The following is a 24,157-nucleotide window of genomic DNA, read 5'->3' as shown; positions in this document are numbered from 1 at the left end:
TCTGTGAATAACTTGGCTGATAACCACATTGTTCGAGATGGGAGACATTCAAGGATTGACTGTAATGTGATTTGTAGGCCACCATTTTTCTAAATTATCAAATGAATAGTCACTCAATTCAGATTGTCCTAGCTGTCTGTCCTCAAATGATTCTCAGCATAAGCACTCTGGTCTTGAGCTGTATTTTTTAATGTTTCATGATAAATAAATCAACAAACATTAAAGGTTGTCAGAGTAGGGAGCATTTTCACTGTCATGCCTTTTCTGTTTTTGGAATTTTATGTTAACCTATTGGCCTTATAAAACCCTTTCAATAACTCAGGTCCCTATTGTCCCCCTACCATAAAAATCCACACCTTAATATGAAAAGTAAAAAACCTTTAGCAAGCCTTTTTTAAAATATACATAACAAAATTTACCATTAAGCGTACACTTCAGTGGCATTAAGTACATTCACACTGTTGTACAGCCATCACCACCATCCATCTCCAGAACTCTTTTTATCTTCTCAGAATGAAACTCTATACTCATCTATAATAATAAAAGCATAATATGCTGCTGGGGTCCAGCCCCAGCAGGTCCAGGAGTCCCCAAAGGTGTGGATGGAGTCGGCAAAGAAGGAATGACACCGAGACAGCGTTCAGTTGATCAGCAGCCTTGCCAGGATCTCTAGCCACAATCTCCAGCCAAGTTCTGTGTCCATGTTCTCTTGCTAGGTTCTCCAGCCATGTTCTCTCGCTAGGTTCTCCAGCCAGCTTCAGTCGCCAGGTTCTGTAGCCGGGTTCTTCAGCCGGGTTCTGTCTGAAGGGGTTTTATTCCCTCCCTAACTTCAGGGGAAAATCTCTACCTGGGGAAACAACCTTTCTCGGAGAGGTGACCTTGGTTAAAACACATAGTGCCAAGAAGGTGAGCAAACATATTAAGAACAGTATGCCATATATGCCAGGTCCCTTGAAACAGCAAGGATGGACCGGCTCCCAGCAATATGCTAATTAGACCGGACAGCTGAATGAGCTTCCGGATGAAGCGGGACTCTGAGGGCCAAGGCAAGCCACTGTGGCTGTGAGGGCTAAGCCCCTTGCACAAATTTCGTGCATCAGGCCTCTAGTTAAACAATAATTCCATATTTTCCCCTCTCCCGAGCCCCTGGCAACCACCATTCTATCCCTGTCTCTGTAAATTTAACTATGCTAAATACCTCCCATATTTGGGATCATACAACATTTGATCTTTTGTAATTGGCTTATTTCACTTGGCATAATGTCTTCAAGGTTCATCCATGTTACATAGCATGTGTCAAAATGTCCTTTTTTGACTGAATAATATTTTATTATATCAAGTTTTTTATCCATTCATCTACTGATGGACACTTGGGTTGTTTTCAGCTCTGCATATCTTTTGATGAAGGGAGGAGAAGATGGTATTAGTGTATCCATCCACTAGCAGCTGATATTATAGAACCTGTAATTCTCCATAAGGTCGATTCTAGCCTAGTGCATACCTTAGCATACTGTGGCATTCACTGAAGAAATGAGCCCTACATCTGGATGCTCTATAAGTCAGTGGTCACAAACCTTTCAGACCTCGTGGACCACCAGTGGTCCGCGGACCACCAGTTGGCGACCACCGCTCTAAGTCAAGGCCAAGAAAATGACCTCAAGTTATGGAAAAATTATTTAGTATAGACCTTCCATTTCACTGCCAAATATTATGGAGCTTGGTACAGAGTAGGTATTCCATACATGTTTGAATAAATGCTTTATCCACACTATTGTTCATAATTGCCCAAAACTAGAAACAGCCCAAATAGAATGTATAAACTGTGGTATGTTTACACAATGGAATAGTCATAGCAATAAAAATTAATGAACGCCCTAGCTGGCTTGGCTCAGTGGATAGAGCATCAGCCTGTGGACTGAGGGGTCCCAGGTTCAATTCTGGGCAAGGGCACATGCCTGGGTTGCAGGCTCAATCCCCAGTGGGGGGCATGCAGGAGGCAGCCGATCAATGATTCTCTTTCATCATTGATGTTTCTGACTCTCTCTCCTTCTCCCTTCCTCTCTGAAATCAATAAAAATATATTTAAAAAGAAATTAATGAACTACATATATACATAAAAATATGGACAAATCTTAAAGAGAAAAGCCATATATACTGTAATCACGTGTCACTAAACAACAGGGATATGTTCTGAGAAATGCGTAGTTAGGCAATTCATCAGTGTGTGATCATTATAGAGTGTACTTACACAAACTTATAGCCTGCTGCACAGCTAGGTAATATGGTACGTAGTCTGTTGTTCCTAGCCTAACCTGTTATGTACTGAACTAGAGACCCAGTGCATGAATTCATTACCCTGGCTGGTAATCAAGGCCTATCTGGGGGCCGGCCAGTCACGTTGAGGAACCCTGGGAGGTTGGCTGGCCTGCCCCCTGATTGAGGCCCAGAGGGAGGGACTGTGGGAGGTTAGCCAGCCAGCCAGGGAGGGGTGCTGAGGGGAGGGGCCGCAGGAGGTTGGCTGTGGGAGCACACTGACCACCAGGGGGCAGCTCCTGCATTGAGCGTCTGCCCCCTGGTGGTCAGTACACATCATAGCAACTGGTCGACAGATTGTTCCAATCATTCCAGCCATTCGGTCGTAACAGTTGCTCAGGCTTTTATTTATATAGACTAGAGGCCCGGTGCACAAAAATTTGTGCACTCAGGGGTAGGGGGTCCCTCAGCCTGGCCTGTGCCCTCTCGCAGCCTGGGACCCCTTGGGGGTGACGACTTGCTGGCTTAGGCCTGCTCCCTGGGGGATTGGGCCTAAGCTGGCAATCAGACATCCCTTGTCCCGGATCAGAGTGGGGGTCTCCCTGGGTGCCTGGCCAGCCTGGAGGAGGGGATGATGGCTGTATGCAACTGGTCACACCCCCTTCATTGTGGGGGTCCCCACTGGGGTGCCTGGCCAGTCTGGGTAAGGAGCTGAGGGCCGTTTTCAGGCTGGCAGGCAACTGAAGCTCCCAGCTTCTCCTTCTTTTCTGTTTTTTGTTTGTTTGTTTGTTTGTTTGTTTGTTTATTCTGGGATTTATTTACCTTCTATAGCTGTCACTAGAGCTGAGAGCCGGCTCCAGCTCTGAGGCTGTGGCTGGCTGAAAGCAGGTATCTGGATTTGTTTAGCTTCTATAATTGAAACTCTTGCCATCACTGGTGCTCCTAGCTCTGAGCCCACAGACAGCTGAAAGCAGGTTTCTGGGGTTTGTTTAGCTTCTATAATTGCAACATTGTTGCATCTGGAGCTCACAGCTGGGTTGCGGCAGGCGGGGAACCTTGGCTTCCTCTGTCACTGGAGCAACCAAGCCTCATGTTCGCTTCAGCTGTGTGGCTGCCGGCCATTTTGGTTGGCAGTTAATTTGCATATATCGCTGATTAGCCAATGGGAAGGGTAGCGAAGTTATGTTAATTACCATGTTTCTCTATTATTAGATAGGATACTATAGGCAATTGTAGTAAAATGGTAAGTATTTGTGTATCAAAATATATCTAACTACAGAAACACATAGTATGTGCTATGCTTTCATACAGCTGACAGTTGGCAGCCCAGTAGGTTTGTTTACACCAGCATCACCACAAACCTGAGTAATGCATAGCACTATGATGTTACCAAGGCTACATGGGATAGGAATTTTTCAGCTCCATTGTAATGTTATGGGACCATTGTCATATATACAGTCATTGTTGACTGAAACATCATTATGCGGTCCCTGACTGTAGAATACATACTTCATGATTCATTTATAAAGTTCAGAAAAGACATAACTAAACTCTTGCTTCTGTTTAAAATGCATTAATGGATAATATATAGTGCTATTTTTTAAAGACAATGAAATGTAGCCCCTAAAAATCAGAAAAATGATTACCACTGAGAAGAGAAGAGGCTTATGGTTGGGAAGGGCCATGTTGGTGAGACAGAGGGAGGCTTCTTCTGGGATGCTGATAAGAGTCTGTTCCTTGACCTGAATGGAGGTTTTATGGATGTTCATTTTACAATAGTTGTACACTTATGTTTTTCTGTATCTTTTTTTAAAAGATACGTTTTTACTGAATTTTTTATAGAGAGAGGAAGGGAAAAAGAAAGAAACGTCGATTGGTTGCCTCCCACACACACCCTGACCTGGGATTAAACCCAACACCTGGGTATGTGCCCTGACCAGGAATCAAACTGGTGATCTTTCAATGCATGGGACAATGTTCAACCAATTAAACCCTACCGGCCAGGGCTGTGCCTTTCTGTATGGTCATCATATTCCACAAGAAAAAGTTTAAATTCTTTGATTCTTGGGGAATAAACTATAAAAGATCATGTGATAGAATTATACATTCAGTAGTTTACTTCTTTGTTTGATTGATAAAATAAGAAAGATAACATCGACCCAGTTTGGAGAATACTAGCAAAGTACTATGGATTGTCTATCTTAAGGTTTCCTTATTTCTGAGATATCATTGTGGACTCCTGGGCTCTGTGGTTTGGGGAAATGGAAATTGGAAGAGCAGCAGCGCTAAGTGGAAGCCAGTCAACATTTGCAATCCATTAAGGACCTGATTTTTCATTAAAAGGCGTTGATCTCAATGTCTCTTCAGTGTTAATTACTTCTTAGAAATTGTATTCATTCCATCACAACTTGATGTGTGCAAAATGGGAAATGGAAAATAGGACAAATCTTCCTCCCTGTAAGGGAATTCCCTGTAGCCCCTATTTATGTAACTACTCTCTCTTGAGCCTTCATAGAACATAGAACATAGAATTTGAGGTCAACAAATCTTTGACTGGCTTTTGAAAAGAATTTCTTCACTCACAGAATTTCATCAGGTTAAAATTAAGTGGCAAATTGCTTTATCTGTAGCTTTTAAATTGAGATAATGAACAGCTTCCCAAGTCCTTGGGTTCTACATTCTGAAACCGTTCCAGTGTATATCACTGATTTGGGGTGATTCTTTAATTAGCTTAAGCTTCAAAAAGCTTAGTTAGCCTTGAAAGTAGATTATTTAAATCGAAGTCCTGACTCTGGTCTTAAAATGTATGACAGATCAACTGGCTACAGCTCATTTAGGAAATATCAAAATAGATGATTGTGACTAACTTCAAGGCCCAGTTTGAAATATTTTCTTTCTTTTTTTTGAAATATTTTCATTAAAGATATCCAGCCACCACTGTAACAGTGAAAGCAATCTTGTCATATTTTACATGTGAGAGGAAAGCAATTAGCCAGCTTTTTTTCCTCTGAGTAAAATTCTAGAGTTTTATTCCCCGGTTGTGTTCAAATTTGACATTCCTTGACTAATTTATTCATTCTCTGTTCTAGACATAGCATACATTTCTGGTTGATAGACATGAATAACAGCCTAGTTTCTGCATTTTATGCAGCGTTTTGTTCGAGGTTCCTGCCTTACTTTGCTCTCTCTCTTCTTCCAGGGTCTGACATTTCAGGAAGTGGAGAACTTCTTTACTTTCCTAAAGAATATTAATGATGTGGACACTGCATTGAGCTTTTACCACATGGCTGGGGCATCTCTTGATAAAGGTAATAAACCCAAAAGTTTTTTTCTGTTTTGTTGACATCCTATCCCTGAGTTTCACCTTGAGAGGCCAAGCTCAGCAAATACTTTTCTAGCCTGATGTGTTTCTGTTGAGAAATCATTTGATAATCTAATGGGAGATCCCTTGTATGTGTATTATAATTTGCTAATTCGGTCCTCCGCTTCTCCTATTCTATTGTTGATACTTTCAATGGTGTTTTTTATTGCACAAGCTCAGCAAATATATTTTCTTGTGCTAAAGACTAAAGTGAAGGCAGTATAGGGGGATAAATGGTGATGGAAGGAGACCTGACTTAAGGTGGTGAACACACAATACAGAGTACAGGTGATGTGTTATGGAATTGTGCACCTGAAACCTGTATAATTTTGTGAACCAGTGTCACCCCAATAAATTCAGTAAATATAGGGTGGGGTGAGGTTACATTTTTTAAAAAATTATAGTCAAGACAGGTACCCATCTTTAAATGATTAGCCTTAGAAGTAGTCATCTAAGCTGAGGTACAGTGCATGAAACTTCTGAACTTCTCCATCGGAGCCAGAGATTACATATATAATGTGAAACTAAAATCACTCTTCTTTTTTTTTTAATATATTTTATTGATTTTTTACAGAGAGGAAGGGAAAGGATAGAGAGTCAGAAACATCAATGAGAGAGAAACATTGATCAGCTGCCTCTTGCACACCCCCCACTGGGGATGTGCCCGCAACCCAGGTACATGCCCTTGACCGGAATCGAACCTGGGACCTTTCAGTCCACAGGCCGACACTCTATCCACTGAGCCAAACCAGTTAGGGCAATCACTCTTCGTTTTAATTCATTCTTTGGTGAGAAGGAATTGCTTGATTTATATCTTGTATTAAAGTTTGTTGGGTTGTTGTTGTTTTTTTAAAGGGTAAAATTATTACTCCGAAAATATACAAATTCAGTTCCAGTTTGTACAGGCAGTGAGAGAGAGCTGGAGGAATTGAAAATACAATTTTCTTCCAATATTTTATGATGGAAATTTTCAGACATTTAGAAAAATTGAAATAATTATTGAAAGAACATCCATATATATGGCTCAATTAACATTTTGCTGTACTAGTATTTCCCTGATAGTCCTCTATCAGTCTCTTAATTTTTTTGGTGCATTCAAATTAATACAGACTTAAGCACATTCACTCCTGAATATTTCACCATAAATACTAACTGAAGTTCAGTATTTGTTTAAAGTTCCCTTGTGCTCCTTCAGAGTCAATTCTGCCTCCACTCACCAAGAAGCAACCTTAATTCTATGCATTTCCCCACCATAGTTTAATTTTGTTTTTTCTAGAACCTCATAAAAATGGAATATACAGTGTACACTCTTTAAAGTTTTTCTTAGCCTATTTTTGAGATCCATTCATATTGTTGCATGTACAATAGTTTTTTTTTCCCTTTTTTTATGAATAGTAATCCATTTTATGAATACTCCACAATTTACCTTTTGTTGGACATATTGGCTGTTTCCAGTTATTGGCTATCTTGAATAAAGCTGCTATAAACAGCCTTCTGTTAGTCTTTATGAGGATACGTATTTTCATTTCTCTTGGATAAATACCCAAGAGAATTGTTGGGTCCAAGGGAAATGAATATTTCTTTATAAAAAATCTATGAGAGCCGAAATCGGTTTGTCTCAGTGGATAGAGCGTCAGCCTGCGGACTGAAAGGTCCTGGGTTCGATTCCGGTCAAGGGCATGTACCTGGGTTGTGGACGCATCCCCGGTGGGAGATGTGCAGGAGGCAGCTGATCGATGTATCTCTCTCATCGATGTATCTAACCATCACTCTCTCTCCCTTCCTCTCTGTAAAAAATCAATAAAATATATTTTAAAAAATCTATGAGACTTTTTTTCACAGTGTATCTGTTTACACTCTCACCAACAATGTGCAGCAGTTCAAGTTGTTCCACGTTCTTGTTAATAATTGGTTAACAACAGTCTTTTTTAATTTAAGTGATTTTAGAGTTTATATAAAGGTAACTCGTTGTTTTAATTTGTATTTCCCTGATGACTTCTGCTGTTAAGAAACTTTTTGTGTTAGTATTCATATATCTTTTTGGTGAAGTGTCTGTTCAAATCTTTTGCCCATTTTTATTAGATTGCTTGTCTTATTATTTAATTGTGGAAGATCTTGATATATTTTAGATGCAAGTCCTATATTAAATCTATATTTTGTGAATATTTTTCTAGCCTGTGGCTTGCCTATTCACTTTCTGAATGGTGTATTTTGATTAACAGAAGCTTTTTTTTATTTTGATAAAGTGTAATTCATTCAATTTAATTTTTTTATTATTATTTTCTGGCCCTAATAATCCTTTACCACCAAACTATGAAGATTCTAGAAGCATTAGTGTTTTAATTCTTATTTTTTATATATAATCCATCTCTAATTTCTATATATTGTGTGAAGTAAAAGTCAAGATTTTTTTTTACATAGATATCCAGTAGTCCCAGCACCATTTGTCAAAAAGGCCCTCCATCTGTTTGCTTTGTCACCTTTATCAAAAATCAAATGACCTTTTCACTATATTAGTAAATCTATTTTATAGCTCTCTGTTCTGTTACATTTATCTATATGTCTTTCTTTATGCCCAGGTTCACTGTCTTGATCACTGTAGCTTTATAGAAAGTCTTAAAGTAGTAGAAGGTATTATAAATCCTCCCACCTTGATTCTTCTTTTTAAGATTACTTTACATATTTTAGTTTCTTTGTATTTCCATATAAATATTAGAAATAGCTTGTCTCTTCCTATGTAAAAAAGAGGTGAGACTTATGATTACAATAACATTTAATATGTAGAGTAATTTGGAGTGAACTGACATCTTAGTGATCATGAGTCTTCCTTCATGAGCATATTCTATCTCTCCATTATTTTAGGTCTTCTTTCAGCAGTAGTTTTTTAAATACACAAGTCTTGTACATATTTTTTAAATGTATGCATAAATATTTTATGTTTTGATGCTATTATAAATGGAATATTCATTTCATTTCCCAACTGTTTGCTGTTGCTATTAACCCCTTCCCCGGCAGAAACGTGTATACTCGTTTTCACAAAATGTTCTTTTTCAGTCGTCGACGAGTATACTAAGAAAATATGGTAAAAAAAATATGGTTTATAGGAAGACGAGTTACAAACTGTTTTCATAACCAGCATCAAAAATACTATATAGAACCAAAATAAAAAAATTAGTCTGAAAAAGAAACGTTTTTAACAAAAAAATTGTTGGGGAAGGGGTTAAAATACAATTGATTTTTCTAAATTGAGCTTGTATTCTGCAGCTTGCTAAATTTGATTATTCTCCTCGTTGTTTTGTGAATTCCTTAGGTTTTTCTATGTAAGAAATCTGCGAACAGTTTCACCTCTCCTTTTTTTATATTAATCCCTCTTTTCAATCACCAGTAAAATGTTGAATATAAGTGGTGAGAGTGGTCATCCTTGGTTTCTGCCTGATTTTAGATGTAAAGCATTCAATATGTCACCATTAAGTTGGATATTAGACTGTTCATAGATGCCCATTATCAAATTAAGAAAAATCTTTTTCTTCCTAATTTAAAAAGGATTTGTATCAAATGGTTTGAAACTTGTCAAATACTTTATATATACACCTATATAAAATCTTTATTTTCTTAATACGGTAGATTATATTATCTCTTATTGTCCTGAATGAAATCCAACTTTGTAATGATGTATTGGGCTTTTTATATATTGGTAGATATGATTTGCTATCATTTTGTTAAGTATTGAGGGATATTGGTATATAATTTTCTCTTTTGTAATGTCTTCAGGTTTTGTATGAGTATACTATCCTCATAAACTGTACAGGGGAGAATTTTCTTCCTTATTTTCAGGTGGACTTCCCCCAAGGGGTCCTGACTGTGACCTCCCCCCCACCACCACCCCCAGTGCACAAATTTCATGCACCATGCCCTCTAGTAAAAAAATAAAAGTACATTTTTTAATTTCCAAATATTTTGTTTTTTCTAGATATATTGTTTTTTATTTCTAATTCAATTTCATTGTAGTCAGGGAATCCTATTTAATAAAAAGCTAATATGCAAATTGACTGAAGGGTGAAATATCTCTATCACATGTATTTATACTTCTACATGCACATCTTTTTTTTTTTAATATATTTTATTGATTTTTTTACAGAGAGAAAGGGAGCGGGATAGAGTTAGAAACATCGATGAGAGAGAAACATCGATCAGCTGCCTCCTGCACACCCCCTACTGGGGATGTGCCCGCAACCAAGGTACATGCCCTTGACCGGAAGTGAACCTGGAACCTTTCAGTCTGCAGGCCGATGCTCTGTCCTCTGAGCCAAACCGGTTACGGCCACATCTTTATTTACATCTACATGAACTAGTATACACAAAGTGTTTTATTATGTACTTTTAAAAAAATCTCCAAAACATAATTTCAAATATTTTCATAATTTCTACCCTAGATATGATGCACCATAGTTTAACAATTGCTCTCTTCCTTACAATTACATTTTCCTATTGTTAATATTATAAACAGCGCTACAATGTCGCTTTGGGTATAGTTTTTCACAATTTTTTCAATGTAATTCAATATATTTTATAACAACTTATTAAGACTAAAATATCTCATCAAAATATCAAAAAAGTAGTAGTTGGTTTCCTAGTTTATTTGTTTAAAATAATACCACCTCTGACCTTTGTAGAATCCTTTGAAAAAACTGGATGATGACGTGGAAGTTACATGTGTGTGTGTGTAGTTCCTCAAGGCCTTTTCTCCAGAATAGCTTAGATTATATTGATCTACTTTTTTTTAATATGTTTTTATTGATTTCTAGAGAGAGAGAAAGGGAGAGGGAGAGAGAGATAGAAACATCAATGAGATAGAAACATCAATCAGCTGCCTCCTGCCCTGGGGATGGAACCTACAAACTGGACATGTGACCTGACTGGGAATCAAACAGGTGACCTCTTGATTCCTGGGTCGACACTCAACCACTGAGCACACCAGTCAAGCTATATTGCTCTATTTCACAGAACAGATTCGACAGCATCTGCAGACTTAAAAGATACCAAATTTAAGTAATCACTTATTGTAAAAGTAAAATTAATCAGCTCCTCTTTTATATGCATACCTTTTTTTGAAAAGCCCAACTAAAGATAATCGAATTGCTTTAAAGAACAGTTATGTAGGATGAATCACTATCCGTGCTAAAATTATAGGATGTACAACATAGAATGATTCAGGGTAGTAGTGGCAAAAAGTGCTTTCAAATAGCTTCAGGCTATTTTCAGGGATGTTTAGTATCCATATAATCCATGCCTCATTACCCTTGCTAAAGAGGCAGTGGTACAAATATACAGTCATATCTGATATCCAAAAATGTGTTTGACATTTGTTTTGACTTCTTAGTTATATCTGTATAACTTTGGATGCCCTGCATGTAGAAGGGTGAATATCTAGGGGAAAGTGGCCCAGATTCATGCTCAGTTACAGGGAGAAACCAAGTGTATTCATTTCTCAGAGCTACCATAACAAATTACACAAACTTGCTGATTTAAAATAACAGAAACTTATTCTTCCTCAGTTCTAAGGGCCCCCAATTCAATATGAAGATATTGCAGGGCCATGCTCCCTCTAGGCTCTGAGGAAGGGCCCTCCTTTGCTTCTTCCAGCTTCTGGTGGCTCGTCGTTCCTTGCCTTGTGGCTGCATAACTCCAGTCACTGCTTCTGGCTTCACATGGCCTTCCCTCCTTCTCCCTCTATGTCTTTCTTCTGTATGTCTCTTTTTAGGACACTTGTCATTGGATTTAGGGCCCAGCTGGGTCATCTGTAACCCAGATCTCATATCAAGATCCTTATCATGATTACATCTGCAAAGACCCTTCTTCCAGAGTCTCATTCACAAGTTCCAGGCGCTAAGATGGGAACATGTCTTTTGGGGCCACCCTTTAACCCACTGTAGCAAACAAGAACTAAGTATCCCTCACAGGTAGTCCACAACATAAGGCAAAAGTAAACACCAAAAAAGTGAATTTAATTTACTGTGAAGATATATGTATTATTTGTTTAAAAACTGTTTTCTTAGAAACCTAATTATACTCTTCACCTGGTAATTTCTATTTATCCTTCAGGTCTCAATTCAGATGTCACTTCCTCAGAGAGGCCTCTAGTGCATCCCACTGTTCTTCCCGAGTCCTTCGCTCTGCCAGATGTGCCTGTCTCCTGCAGGCTCTCCTTGCATTCTCCCCTTTGCTCTTAAAACCCTCCTGATCCTGAAAGTTTTGCTAGTGATTTTTCCATTGGTTTGAGTCCTATACTAATTCTCCCTCCACAGAATTATGGAATTTTATTGCTGAGATGAATCTTATAAGAGAGGAAGAAACGTGTATTGGTTAAGAATCCAGGTTCTGAAGTCGTATTGTCTGGATTTGAATCTTGGCTCCGTCATCTACTAGCTGAATAGCTTTGGGCAACTTCTAATTAGTTTCTATGCTTTTAAAATCAGGATAAGACCCATGTCATAAGGTATTAACCTTGTGCCTATCACTTGGTGAATGTTTAATAAGTGTCAGCTGCTTCCATTATGAATGTTTAATAAATGTTGATAAATGAGATTTAGTTCAATTCATCCATTTATTCAGCCAACAGTATAGGCACTGTTATGGTAGCTGGGCACAGGGTTCTACCCTATAGACGCTCACAGTCTAATAGGGAAGGAAGATAAGTATACAAGCTGGTCAAGTGCTGATTAAATAAGATTAAAAGTGGAGCCTCACGCCCTGGCCAGCATGGTTCATTGGCTAGAGTGTCGGCCTCGACACCAGAGGGTCAAGGGTTCAATTCCTAGTCAAGGGCATGTACCTCGGTTGCAGGTTTGATTCCAGCCCTGGTTAGGGTGCATGTGGGAGGCAATCAGTCAACGTGTCTGTCTCACATCTATATTTCTCTTCTCTTCTCTTCTCTTCTCTTCTCTTCTCTTCTCTTCTCTTCTCTTCTCTCTCTCTCTCTCCTTTCTCTCTCTCTCTTCTCTCTCTCTCCCTTCTTCTCTCTCTAAAATAAAATAAATCAATAAAAATATTTTAAAAACAAACAAAAAATTACCCATTTACAGTGGCACCTCTCTCTCTCTCTCTCTCTCTCTCTCTCTCTCTCTCTCTCTCTCTCTCTCTCTCTGTCTCTCTCTCTCCCCCCACCTTGCTCTCTTCCTCACACCCCCCTCCCTATCACTCTCTCTAAAAATTAATGGGCCCTAGCCAGTTTGGCTCAGTGGATAGAGTGTCGACCTGTGGACTGAAGGATCCCAGGTTTGATTCTGGTCAAGGGTACATGCCCGGGTTGTGGGCTTGATCCCCAGTAGGGGGCATGCAGGAGGCAGCCAATAAATGATTCTCTGTCATCATCGATGTTTCCTTCTCTCTCTCCCTCTCCCTCTGAAATCAATTAAGTATATTTTTTTAAAAAAAAATTTTTAAATCAATGGGAAAAAATGTCTTCACTCCTTGGGTGACGATTAAAAAAAAAAAAGTGGAACCTCTGACCCATATTGGGGGTGGGATGGAGATAGAATAGGGCATGGGTAGAGACAGGAATACTTCTGTCTGCCTTCTGCTCTCAGTCTCAGCTGTCTTTATTTTTTCCGAAAGGTTAGGACCTTCAGAAATTGGCACCTTTTTAATGGCCCTGGCACTGTTTCTTCTTTGGCTGTTTTAGAACTTGCAAATAGACATAATTCAGCATGGAATTTCCCAAACAGCATTGTGAAGAACATTGTATACTGCAATATGTTAATGGTTCTGTGGGTTTTAAAAAGTGTTCCATGATTCAAATACGTTTGGAAAATGCCAGGTTATACAGAATTTCTTCCTGCATCATTACTTCTGCCAACGTTTTAATATGCTAATGTGCATTATTAATCTCCAGGGAAGCAATATAGTTCCCAAACTTGAATTGCCCTGAATGTCTTTTAACAACTTACAGAGTTAATGTTCCTCAGAACAGTTTGAGAACCCAGGCAGGCAGCAACTACGGATTTGCCATATTGCAGCACAGTGCAATCCCTCCAGAGTAAAAAGCCAAATTTCCTTGAGGCTTGCTCTTTAGTTCTGCATGGCCCAGGTGAGAATGACAGCTCCCAGGCAAGAACAAAATGTCCTGGTGAATTATGACTATTTGAAGAAAAAACCTTTTCCATGAAATATTGTGTGTTTCCACTATAGGTTGTCTCTTGTTTAGCACTTAAGAGAAATGGTTTCTGCTGCTTACACATTGGGCATAAAATTAGACATATACCTTCCCAAGAGCTGTCTGAGTGATTTACCTAGTTTGCTGAAGAAAGCAATAGAAAATTGAACATGACTCCTTCCCCAATGGCATCCTACGATGGAAAAGTTCGAAATTATTTGAGTTGGAGCTGTGGAACGAGCTATGGCCTGTATAACTTAGAGTATTATCATCTCTGCCAAGAGAATGAGAGGTTTGCAGGGATGGTAAAGCCGCCATTACAAAATGCTGTTATACCTAGATTTGGTAAACTCGAAGGTCCAGTTGTACTTTAAACTATAATCCAGGAAAATAACCACCCACATCGGGCCTTTTGTCCTCATGCCCCAGCACCAGCCTGCTTAAATTGACAATCGTAATTTATAACGTGCTTTGGCCTTAATTCTTTATAGTCATTCTATACGTACAGTTTGCCTTATTGTCAGACAAACCGAGAGAATAAATCGTTAAGCCTGCAGCATAATTCCCACAGGATGCTCTCTGCAACCCCAAGTATTTTTCTGAAGTATCAGTCATACCCTCAAATGATCCCCGTTTCCTTTTCTCTGAAGTGGCGCGGATGACCTCTGAGAACCTTTGTGGTTTTCAAATTCTTTGAGTCTAATAATTTTGAATGAGTAAAGGAGTTTCAACCTTTTGGTATTAAGGTCCCTTCTGGGTTGTTGGGAGAGTCAGAAATAGTGATGGAGTCATTTCTAGCACACAAAAACTCTTGTATTCTGAACAACCAGTCATCTTTGACAGGCAAGCTGCCACTCTCTCTCCGGAACCCTGGGAATCCTGTAGCATTGCCCTTGGGAGGTGGTGAGGCTGTCACACATCGGGAACACTAATAGCAATGGTTATTTCATAGGAGCTTCTATATACCAGGCATAACACTAGGTATTTTGTGCACATCCTCACTCTTAATCCTTAAAACTTAAAGGTATTATTCCCTGGATTATGGATGAATAAATATAAAATGAAGCAACTGGCTCCTGGTTACCCAGCTATGCAGTGGTAGAGCCAGGATTCAAGCTCAGGTCTCTCTAACCCCAAAGGCTGTATTCTTTCCAACACCATTACATTGCCTTGCAGTATATCCTGAAATGCTGCTGAAATACAACCCAGAAGGCAATGCACATTTGCCATTTTGAACCATGTTTCTCAGGAGCTGAAGAAAGACAGGCTCTAGGCCAAACATGTCAAACTCAAAGGCTAACATGGGCCAAATAAATGAGGCATGGGGCCCACAGGCCGCAAGTTTGACATGCTTGCTCTAGGCTGTTTCTTCTGGCTAAGCGTTCACCATTTGCAGGAGGAAAATAAAGTCCGTTTGGAAATTATGATGTTTTGGAGTTAATGCCCTTCTCTTAAGTATAAAATATGTCTGACATCTGTAGTGCACATCGTACTGTGACTTAGACTCTTGGAGTTGTTGTCTAATCTACCTTCTTACCCCACATCTGAACGTCTCAGTGGACACATCTGTGTTCTTCACCTTTCTGAACATATTACTCTTCAGTGAAGAAATCAGTACACAAAATCCCAAAGAAATTTAAATAAGGTTGTATAGCACGGAAAATTGGTATTCCTTTAAAAGATACTACAGAACAGCCCAGTTGGTGTGGTTCAGTGGTTGAGCATCGACCTATGAACTAGGACTCACAATTTGATTCCCAGTCAGGGCACTTGTCTGGGTTGTGGGTTCCATCCCCAGTGTGGTGCATGCAGTAGGCAGCCAATCAATGATTCTCTCTCATCATTTATGTTTCTCTCTCTCTCTCCCTCTCCCTTCTTCTCTGAAATCAATAAAAATATATTTTATAAAAATAAATAAAAGATACCACAGAACAGAAAAAGATATATGTATATATTAAACTACCAGTTTCTCAACATTGAAATACACAGATACGGCCCTAGCTGGTTTGGCTCAGTGGATAGAGCATTGGCTTGCAGACTGAAGGGTCCTGGGTTCAATTCCAGTCAAGGGCACATGCCCGGGTTGTGGGCTTGATCCCCAGTAGGGGGCATGCTGGAGGCAGCCAATCAATGATTCTTCTCATCGTTGATGTTTCTATTTCTCTCCCTCTCCCTTCCTCTCTGAAATCAATAAAAAAATATTTTTAAGAAAAAGAAATACACAGATACGAACTACTCAGCTTCTAATAATCAGAGTGTTCTTCGCCACCTCTACTCACTGGAGTGGCAAGGATTTGTTATACCTTTAAATACTGTTCTAACATCTAGCATTTATTGAGCATTAACTATATGTAAGAAATTGGTAAGTATAAATTTCCGTTTTAAACTCAGACCTCAGTTCAAGTGCCTGCTACTCACTGGCTTTGTGACCTATCCTCTGCCTGTTTATCTTATTAAAGAGCCAGCAGGCTGGAAACAACCTATCCCAACGTGAAAACTCTGCAAAAAGTGATATAATTTTTTTTTAATTACCCTAGGACAAGCATGTCAAATTCAAAGGCTAACACGCACCAAATATACGAGGCATGCGGCCTACAGGCCATGAGTTTGACATGCTTGCCCTAGGAGCTGATGAGGCTTACTTTTGTTCTCTTAGGAAGTAGTAGTATCTACTGTTTTTTCTCATTCACTGTTGAGATTCAGATGATTTTAGAAGTTTTAAGTTATTAGTACATATTAATGAGGAGGATTGGAGCTTTTAGCTTTCCTAAGTTTCCTCATTCATCCAAAATTTCTTGGAGCCCTGGCTGGGCAGCTCAGTTGGTGAGAGCATCGTCCTGATACACCAAGGTTTCGGGTTCAGTCCCAGTCAGAGCACATACAGGAATCAACCAATGAATGCAGAAATAAGTGGAACAACAAATCTCACTCTCTCTCTCTCTCTCTCTCTCTCTCTAAAATCAAGAAATCTTAAAGAATAAGTAACAAAAATAAGAATAAGGAATTAACTTTTTAAAAAAATTCTTGGAATCATTGCTTTCAGAAGATATTATCATTATTTAAGTTCTCTGTTCCTAGTAACTAGAGTTCCAGCGTGGGCAAACTACAGCCCGCGGGCTGGATCCGGCCCATTTGAAATGAATAAAACTAAAAAAAAAAAAAAACCGTACCCTTTTATGTAATGATGTTTACTTTGAATTTATATTAGTTCACACAAACACGCTATCCATGCTTTTGTTCCGGCCCTCCGGTCCAGTTTAAGAACCCATTGTGGCCTTCGAGTCAAAAAGTTTGCCCACCCCTGATTACTAGACTATAAACTCTCGAGGACATGAACCATGTGTTCCACATCTTTATATTCTACTCTGAGCCTAGCCATTCTGCATATACAGTGATATTCAGTTGATGTTGAATAAATTAGTGAATTAATTGTAAACATCTGATCCTGTAAAGATGGTGAAATGCTCTAATAAAGGTCTAGAGTAAGGGGAAAATAATATGACTATGATACCTTCCCAGGTCATTAATTTTCTTGACATCAAGAGCAAGTCGCGTCTCTGACCCTCAGGTTAGAGTTGTATTAAGTATCTCTAAGGTTCTTCCACATTTGGAATTCTATGACTATAACTAAATCAGCTTTTTATGGAATGTAGTAATGTTTTAGGGACAGGTTATAGCCTAGAGTTATATCCATATCTGTGTTAAAATGAGCTAACTTATAATTACCAGATACATTTGAAATCAGAGCAAGACTGTTGAATTCCCAAAAGAAGAATGGAACTTTTATTTTCTTTTTCAGAAATTTAAAAAAAATTTTTTTAATATATTTTTATTGATTTCAGAGAGGAAGGGAGAGGGGGAGAGCGAGAGAAACATCAATGATGAGAGAGAATCACTGATCGGCTACCTCCCGCACACCACCACTGGGAATTGAGCCTGCAACCCAGGCATATGCCCTGACCAGGAGTTGAACCAGTGACCTCTCGGTTCCTGGGTCAAGGCTCAACCGCTGAGCTACACCTGGCTGGGCAGAAATTTAAAATTTAATTAGACCTTGATTAGTGCCTCTATAAGATCTGATGAATGGAGCTTGGTTTAGTAGTTGCAGAAGAGTGACCATTCTCTAAATGTACCTAAAGTGAGAACACCCACATATAAAGTATGATTTGAGGAACTTCCAAAGGACATCCCAACCATAAATACCTTCCTCACTTGGCTTTCTTACTGTATAACAAACTACTACAAATTTAGCAGCTTAAAACACCACCTGTTTATTATCTCAGTTTCTGTAAGTCAGAGTGTAGGCACAGCATACCTAGGTTCTCTTAACAAGGCTGAAATCAAGGTGTCAAAATGGCAGCACTCTCATCTGGAGTTTAGGATCCTCTTCCAAGCTTAAACCAGTTCTTGGCCGAATTTAGTTCCTTTCGGTTGTAGGACCGAGGTCCCCTTTCTCTCGCTGGCTGTAGACTAGGGATCACTCTCAGCAGGTCACCACGAATCTTTACCGTGTGTTACTCTCACAGGCCCTCTCACAACATGGCAACTCACTTCTTCAAAGCCAGCAGAGGAACTCTGTCCCCAGTGTGCTGAGGTGTATTCTTACACCTAAAGGCCCAGTGCACAAAATTCGTGCAAGGGGCTCGGCCCTCGCAGTCCCGCTGCCTCAGCTCTCACAACAGCCCCAGCGGCTGCCTCAGCCCTCACAGCAGCCCCGGCTTCGTCCAGTAGGTCGTCCAGATGGTCGTTCACAGTTCAGCCATCTGGTGTAATTAGCATATTACACTTCTATTATTATAGGTAATCCTGGGAATGATTATCCCATCCTTTCTCCATGTAAAGTAACCTAAATCACAGGAGTAGTATCCCATCAGATTCACAGGTTCTGCCCAGATACAAGGAGAGGAGATGCGTATTCCAGAGGGTGGAAATGGGGACCATCTCAGAATTCTGCCCACCATACCTGCCATAATTCCAGAAATTCCCACCTTTAGATTTTCTTTGAGGACTTCTCAAGATATGGACATTTTAACTGATTTAAGCCATGTTGTCCTATATAATAAAACCCTAATGTGCAAATCGACCAAACGGCGAAATGACTGGTCGCTATGATGTGCACTGACCACCAGGGGGCAGACGCTCAACGCAGGAGCTGCCCCCTGGTGGTCAGTACGCTCCCACAGGGGGAGTGCCGCTCAGCCTGAAGCCAGGCTCACAGCTGGTAAGCACAACGGCAGGGGTGGGAGCCTCTCCTGCCTCGGCTGCAGACGGGTAGTAAGGAGCGAGGGGTCCCAGACTCATGCACCAGGCCTCTAGTCTAAATATAACAACATGACCTCTCCATTTACACATGAAGGAAGTGACTTGCTCAAATCACAGCTAATGTGATGCAAAACAGACTGGAGATTCAGGTTCACTGAGTTCCATGCCACTGTTCTCTTTGGTACATGGTACCCTACTGCTAGAAGAACCCAGAAGATGATATAGGGGACCCAGTGCTTATATTTGAAGGCAGAAATAGGAGGAAATTCACAGTAAGAATATGGAAGAGTACCCCCCAGGACAGCCATAGCCTAAAAGCAGGAGGCAGGAATGTCATGAGGATGTGTGGAGAAGTTGTTTTGGGGAAGTGTTCCCATTTTATAAATTCTTTTAAAGTTTGTGGGAGGCATACCCCAGTGCTTCAGTTCATCATTTCATTTTGTAAAAACATTTATATCTGAAGAGGAGTGTCTGCCAGGATTCCATTCATTTATGACAAAGTCAGCCTGGCCATGTAGATCAGTGGTTGAGCGTAGACCCATGAACCAGGAGATCATAGTCAGGGCACATGCCTGGGTTGCAGGCTCAATCCCCAGTAAGTGTGAAGGAGGCAGCCGATCAATGCTTCTCTCTCATCATTGATGTTTCTATCTCTCCCTCTCCCTTTCTCTCTCTGAAATCAGTTTTAAAAAAAACATTTAAAAAAAGATTTTATAAAAAAGACAAAGTCATCCATTTTTAAAGTAAAATTACTCATGATGTAGACAAGAAAGCTCAAATTCTGAAAGAAATGTTTGCTTTATGAGGCATTTTCTCTGTAGAGACCTGGTTTATTTCCTCATATTTAAAGTCGCTTAGCAATTCCAAAGATTGATTCTGACTTAACTATATTGCTTTGAATATATTGTTTTAGTAAAATTTTATAAACGACCTCGGGGAGAGAGAGTGAACTGCTTCAGGGATTCGTGATTACCAGTGGGAGAGAGAGGAGGCTGAAGGTGGGATAAACTGTCAAAACATCCACATAAATAGATAAGCAGGGACAAAATCTGCCAACATTACATCCTACAGAGAAAAGGAACAGAAAGGAATTACACCAAGTGGGAAGTAGAGTGATTTAGTATTTATTGCAACTACTGCTTCTTTGGGGATTTCAAGGTTTACTACTCTTAAAGCTTCTGAAGCTTTCATAAGATACTTATAAATGTGAAGAGTATTTAGCCTTCATATAACTTCAGCAAACTGACTTTAAATATGTCATTTGCTCTCACTTTAGCTGTCAGAGATTCAGACTCTGTTGAAGTTGACAACTATAGACCACAAAGGGAGTAATTTTATAAAACGGGGGATAAAAAGAACTTTCTCTTCAAGATTGAGGTTAGAATAAACTAAAAATTGTTGAAATATATAATAATACATCCTGTTGGTAAAATACTATGCAGCTGTTAAAAAGAAACCATTGCCCTGGCCCGTGTAGCTCAGTTGGTTGAGCATCGTCCCTTGCACCAAAAGGTCACAGGTTCAATTCCTGATCAGGGCACATACCCAGGTTGCAAGTTTGATCACAACCATTGGATGTTTCTCTCTCACATTGATGTTTCTCTCTCTCTCTTCCTCTCCCTCTCTCTTCTTCTCTCTCCATTCAAATCAATAAAATATTTTTTAATGGAACTGTTTATGAACTGGTATGAAATTTCTCAGATATGTTATTAAATGATTTTTTAAAAGCTGCATGTTTTGGTATACTACCATTTTTGTGAGAAGAAATGAAGAATAAATATTTCATTTTATATCCATAAACTATTTCTGGGGAAACTGGAGATACTGGTTGCCTCTGGATGACCAGGTGACAACTGGAGTGTAAGGTGGGGAGGGAGACTTTAACCCTTTTTGTACCACTTGAATTTTAAAACAGGGGAATATATTGATTAATGAAAAATAACTTTTTAAAATAAAAAGAATGAAATTTTAAAGAGTCTAAGAGGGAAAGCAAATTAATATGGGAAATAGGTCTCCAAACAAGACCTGGCTTCATTATGAAGATGTCCTTGCAAGGAGACTTGACTAGCCCTCTGTAAAATCTATTCTAACCGTCTCATGTGCCCTCTCTCCACTCCCCATCCTGCCTCCTGCACCTGTTCTAGCTCTAGCCAGGCATCAGCATCCCCTCCTGCTTTCAGTACTTTATTCAAGCTGACTCCCCCATCCCCACCCCATATCACCCACTACCATGCATGCCCATATCTAAAGCAGTCTTTTTAGTCCTTAGGATTCAGATCCCAAATGTACCTCCTACCCAATACAGACTATTCTGCTGTAACTCAGATGTGTTGTTAATATGTCTATTATTTCTCCTATGTATTTCTCAATCTTAATGGTATGTATGATTTCCCCACTAAATTGGATCGCCCTCTTGATCTTGGTGTCAGCTGGAATCACAGACTACCTAATGGTGCTAAGCAAGTAAGCCCATTGAAGCATCAGCTCTGAGGTTCAGAAACCTGACTGCAGGTTTTCTCCTCAGCATGTACAGTGTTTAGGAGCCAGAGCACAGAAGGTCAACCTGCCTGCGGCTCGAAAGCACCATGCAGAATGAGGATGGTTATAATTGTCATTATCAGTGTACTGTATTCCTCCTGGCTTCTTAAATCGCCAGTTCTCCTAAATCAGTGGTCAGCAAACTCATTAGTCAACAGAGCCAAATATCAACAATACAACGATTGAAATTTCTTTTGAGAGCCAGATTTTTTAAACTTAAACTATATAGGTAGGTACATAGTTATTAACTTAATTAGGGTACTCCTAAGGCTTAGGAAGAGCCACGCTCAAGAGGCCAAAGAGCCGCATGTGGCTCGTGAGCCGCAGTTTGCCAACCACTGTCCTAAATGCTATCTTCTACCCCACCCCCAAATCAGGTGTGTGTTATATTAGCCAAAGTATCCTGGAAGAAGAAGATAAAGAAAGAAAGGACCACCCAGCCAGTTTGGCTCAGTGGTTGAGCATTGACCTATGAATCAGAAGGTCATGGTTAGATTCCCGGTCAGGGCACATGCCCGGGTTGCAGGCTGGATCCCTGGTAGGGAGCGTGCAGAAGTCAGCTGATCGATGATTCTCTCTCGTCATTGATGTTTCTATCTCTATCTCTCTCACTTCCTCTCTCTGAAATCAATAAAATATATGTTAAAAAATAAAGAGAAAGGACAAATACCCTTTAAGTGAAAATCCTTCCCTCTGTCCCCACACCTCCCCCAAAGCCATCTAGGGATGGGCTGAAGAACTAAGACATCTGCATCATAAGCCTCTCCAGGGCTGAAGCAGAAATGTCTCCCCTCACGTAACCTTGGCAGTCACACGCCAGCTTTTGATTCTCTCCGCTGCAGGAATAATCACATGGCCACACAGCTAGAGACTGTCAGCCCAACTTGGCATATTACCTTTCCAAGCACCTTTGTGCAGGAGGCGGGCAGCTCCTAACTGGGTCATGCTGCCCATAGCTGTGTCTGTGCCTCAGAGGCAGCTGTGGGAAATGCTCCCAGGGCCACCTTTACTTCACATGCTTTTCATTGGGTTGCAGTTTAATAAACCTTTTAAGTTGTCTGTGAAATTGTCAGTAAGTTACCAGGAAATGCTTATGTCTTCCACTGTATAGATTTGTGGTCACACTATAAAGCTGCCTCCTCACAACCCTCAGCTATTCAACCCTCCTCACTAGCACTGAGGATTTCCCAATTTGGCTTTTCTCTCCCCTGAACTCTTTCTCTTGTTTAGGGTAATAGTCATTGAGGAGAATACTATTGTCCATATAAGGAATCAAGTAGACCCAGTGTGTGTAGGGGAAAGGTCATTGGATTGGGGGTCAGGAGATCTAGATCCTAGACCCAGCTGCTACCAGCTAGCTTTGTGACCCTCGGAAAATCATTAACCTCTCTGGATTTCACATGTCCTCTGAGGTCTCTTCCAATTCTAAGATTCTCTGATTCCATGTGGATATGTGGGCTCTTGTCACTTCAGAACTCTCCTTTCTTCTGTTTGGCTACTGTGGTAAATAGTTTTATGTAATACTAGAGGCCCGGTGCACAAAATTTCATGCACTGGGCGGGGGTGGGGGCGGTCCCTCTGCCCGGCCTGCGCCCTCTTGCAGTCCGGGACCCCTCACTCCTTACCACCCGCCAGCAGTGGTTGCGCTTGCCAGCCATGAGCCAGGCTTCTGGCTGAGTGGTGCTCCCCCTGTGGAAGTGCACTGACCACCAGGGGGCAGCTCCTGCATTGAGCATCTTCCCCCTGGTGGTCAGTATGCATCATAGTGACCAGTGTTTCACTGTTCGGACGATTTGCATATTAGGGTTTTATTATACAGGATCGCTTCTAATATAGTCACACAAACTCAGCATGTGTTTCTCTCTACTATTGAATTGTCCAGCCGTGGAACATGCCAGAGAGTAAACTTGGAACCTGGCACAACTCAGATTTTGTTTGGACTTTTCGGAAGGCCAGATGGTACCACATTTTTGAGTGCCAGTTGAGCCCACTTCTTCAAATTCTCCCCTGTCCCAATCTAGTAGAAATCACCCAATCTTATGCCCATCTATTATTCACTGGGCCAAATTTGCACAAAAGGAGTACATAGGCCTTGGAAACCTAAGCTTTCTCCAGGGTGATTTCATGCTCCATGTAGACATCTTTCAGATTAGAAACTGGAATTTCAGCCATCAATCAAACTCCCCTACCAACAGCTGGTCTGCATGGGGAAGTCAGCATCTGCAGGGGAAGGAGAGGAGTTCTGCTTACTGTGATTTAATTACCACTTAGTGATTTATTCCGGGATGTGGAAGCAAATATGAATGAGCCAACTCTCAGGACCAGCTGTCGAGTCCTTGGCTCCTAATCTGCTGTCATCCCACTTGCCCCGAGCACTCCCGGCTTGACAGCTCACCAGCTAGTTAAATGTTTATTTCCTCCTCTGCTCTGATTCATATCCTGGGGAGCCTATAGAAGGGCACCCCCACCAGGCTATTTGCTGACTTGTAACTTCCCAGTGGTTTGAGTTGGCGGCCTTAGCAGCCCCGGGTTTCCCCCGTAGCACAGTGGTGTCGGAGCCCTCCGTGTGAGGTGGAGGAGTCTAGCTGTAA

At 40.4% G+C, this 24,157-nt stretch overlaps 1 protein-coding gene across 5 annotated transcripts in view; it reads left to right on the top strand.

Annotated features, from left to right (window-relative positions):
* The window catches only part of MICU1 (mitochondrial calcium uptake 1), a 169,835-nt gene that overhangs the window by 137,169 nt on the left and 8,509 nt on the right, over positions 1-24,157 (top strand). For all 5 annotated transcript variants that reach the window (XM_015562142.1, XM_006760956.2, XM_006760958.2 and 2 more), the window contains one exon: positions 5,453-5,561. In XM_015562142.1, the coding sequence (XP_015417628.1) occupies positions 5,453-5,561 (109 nt within the window). The remainder of the gene's footprint in view (positions 1-5,452; positions 5,562-24,157) is intronic.

Source organism: Myotis davidii, unplaced genomic scaffold (genome assembly GCF_000327345.1).
Source record: "Myotis davidii unplaced genomic scaffold, ASM32734v1 scaffold134, whole genome shotgun sequence".
NCBI lineage: Eukaryota > Metazoa > Chordata > Mammalia > Chiroptera > Vespertilionidae > Myotis > Myotis davidii.
This window is presented reverse-complemented; position numbering and strand designations above follow the sequence as displayed.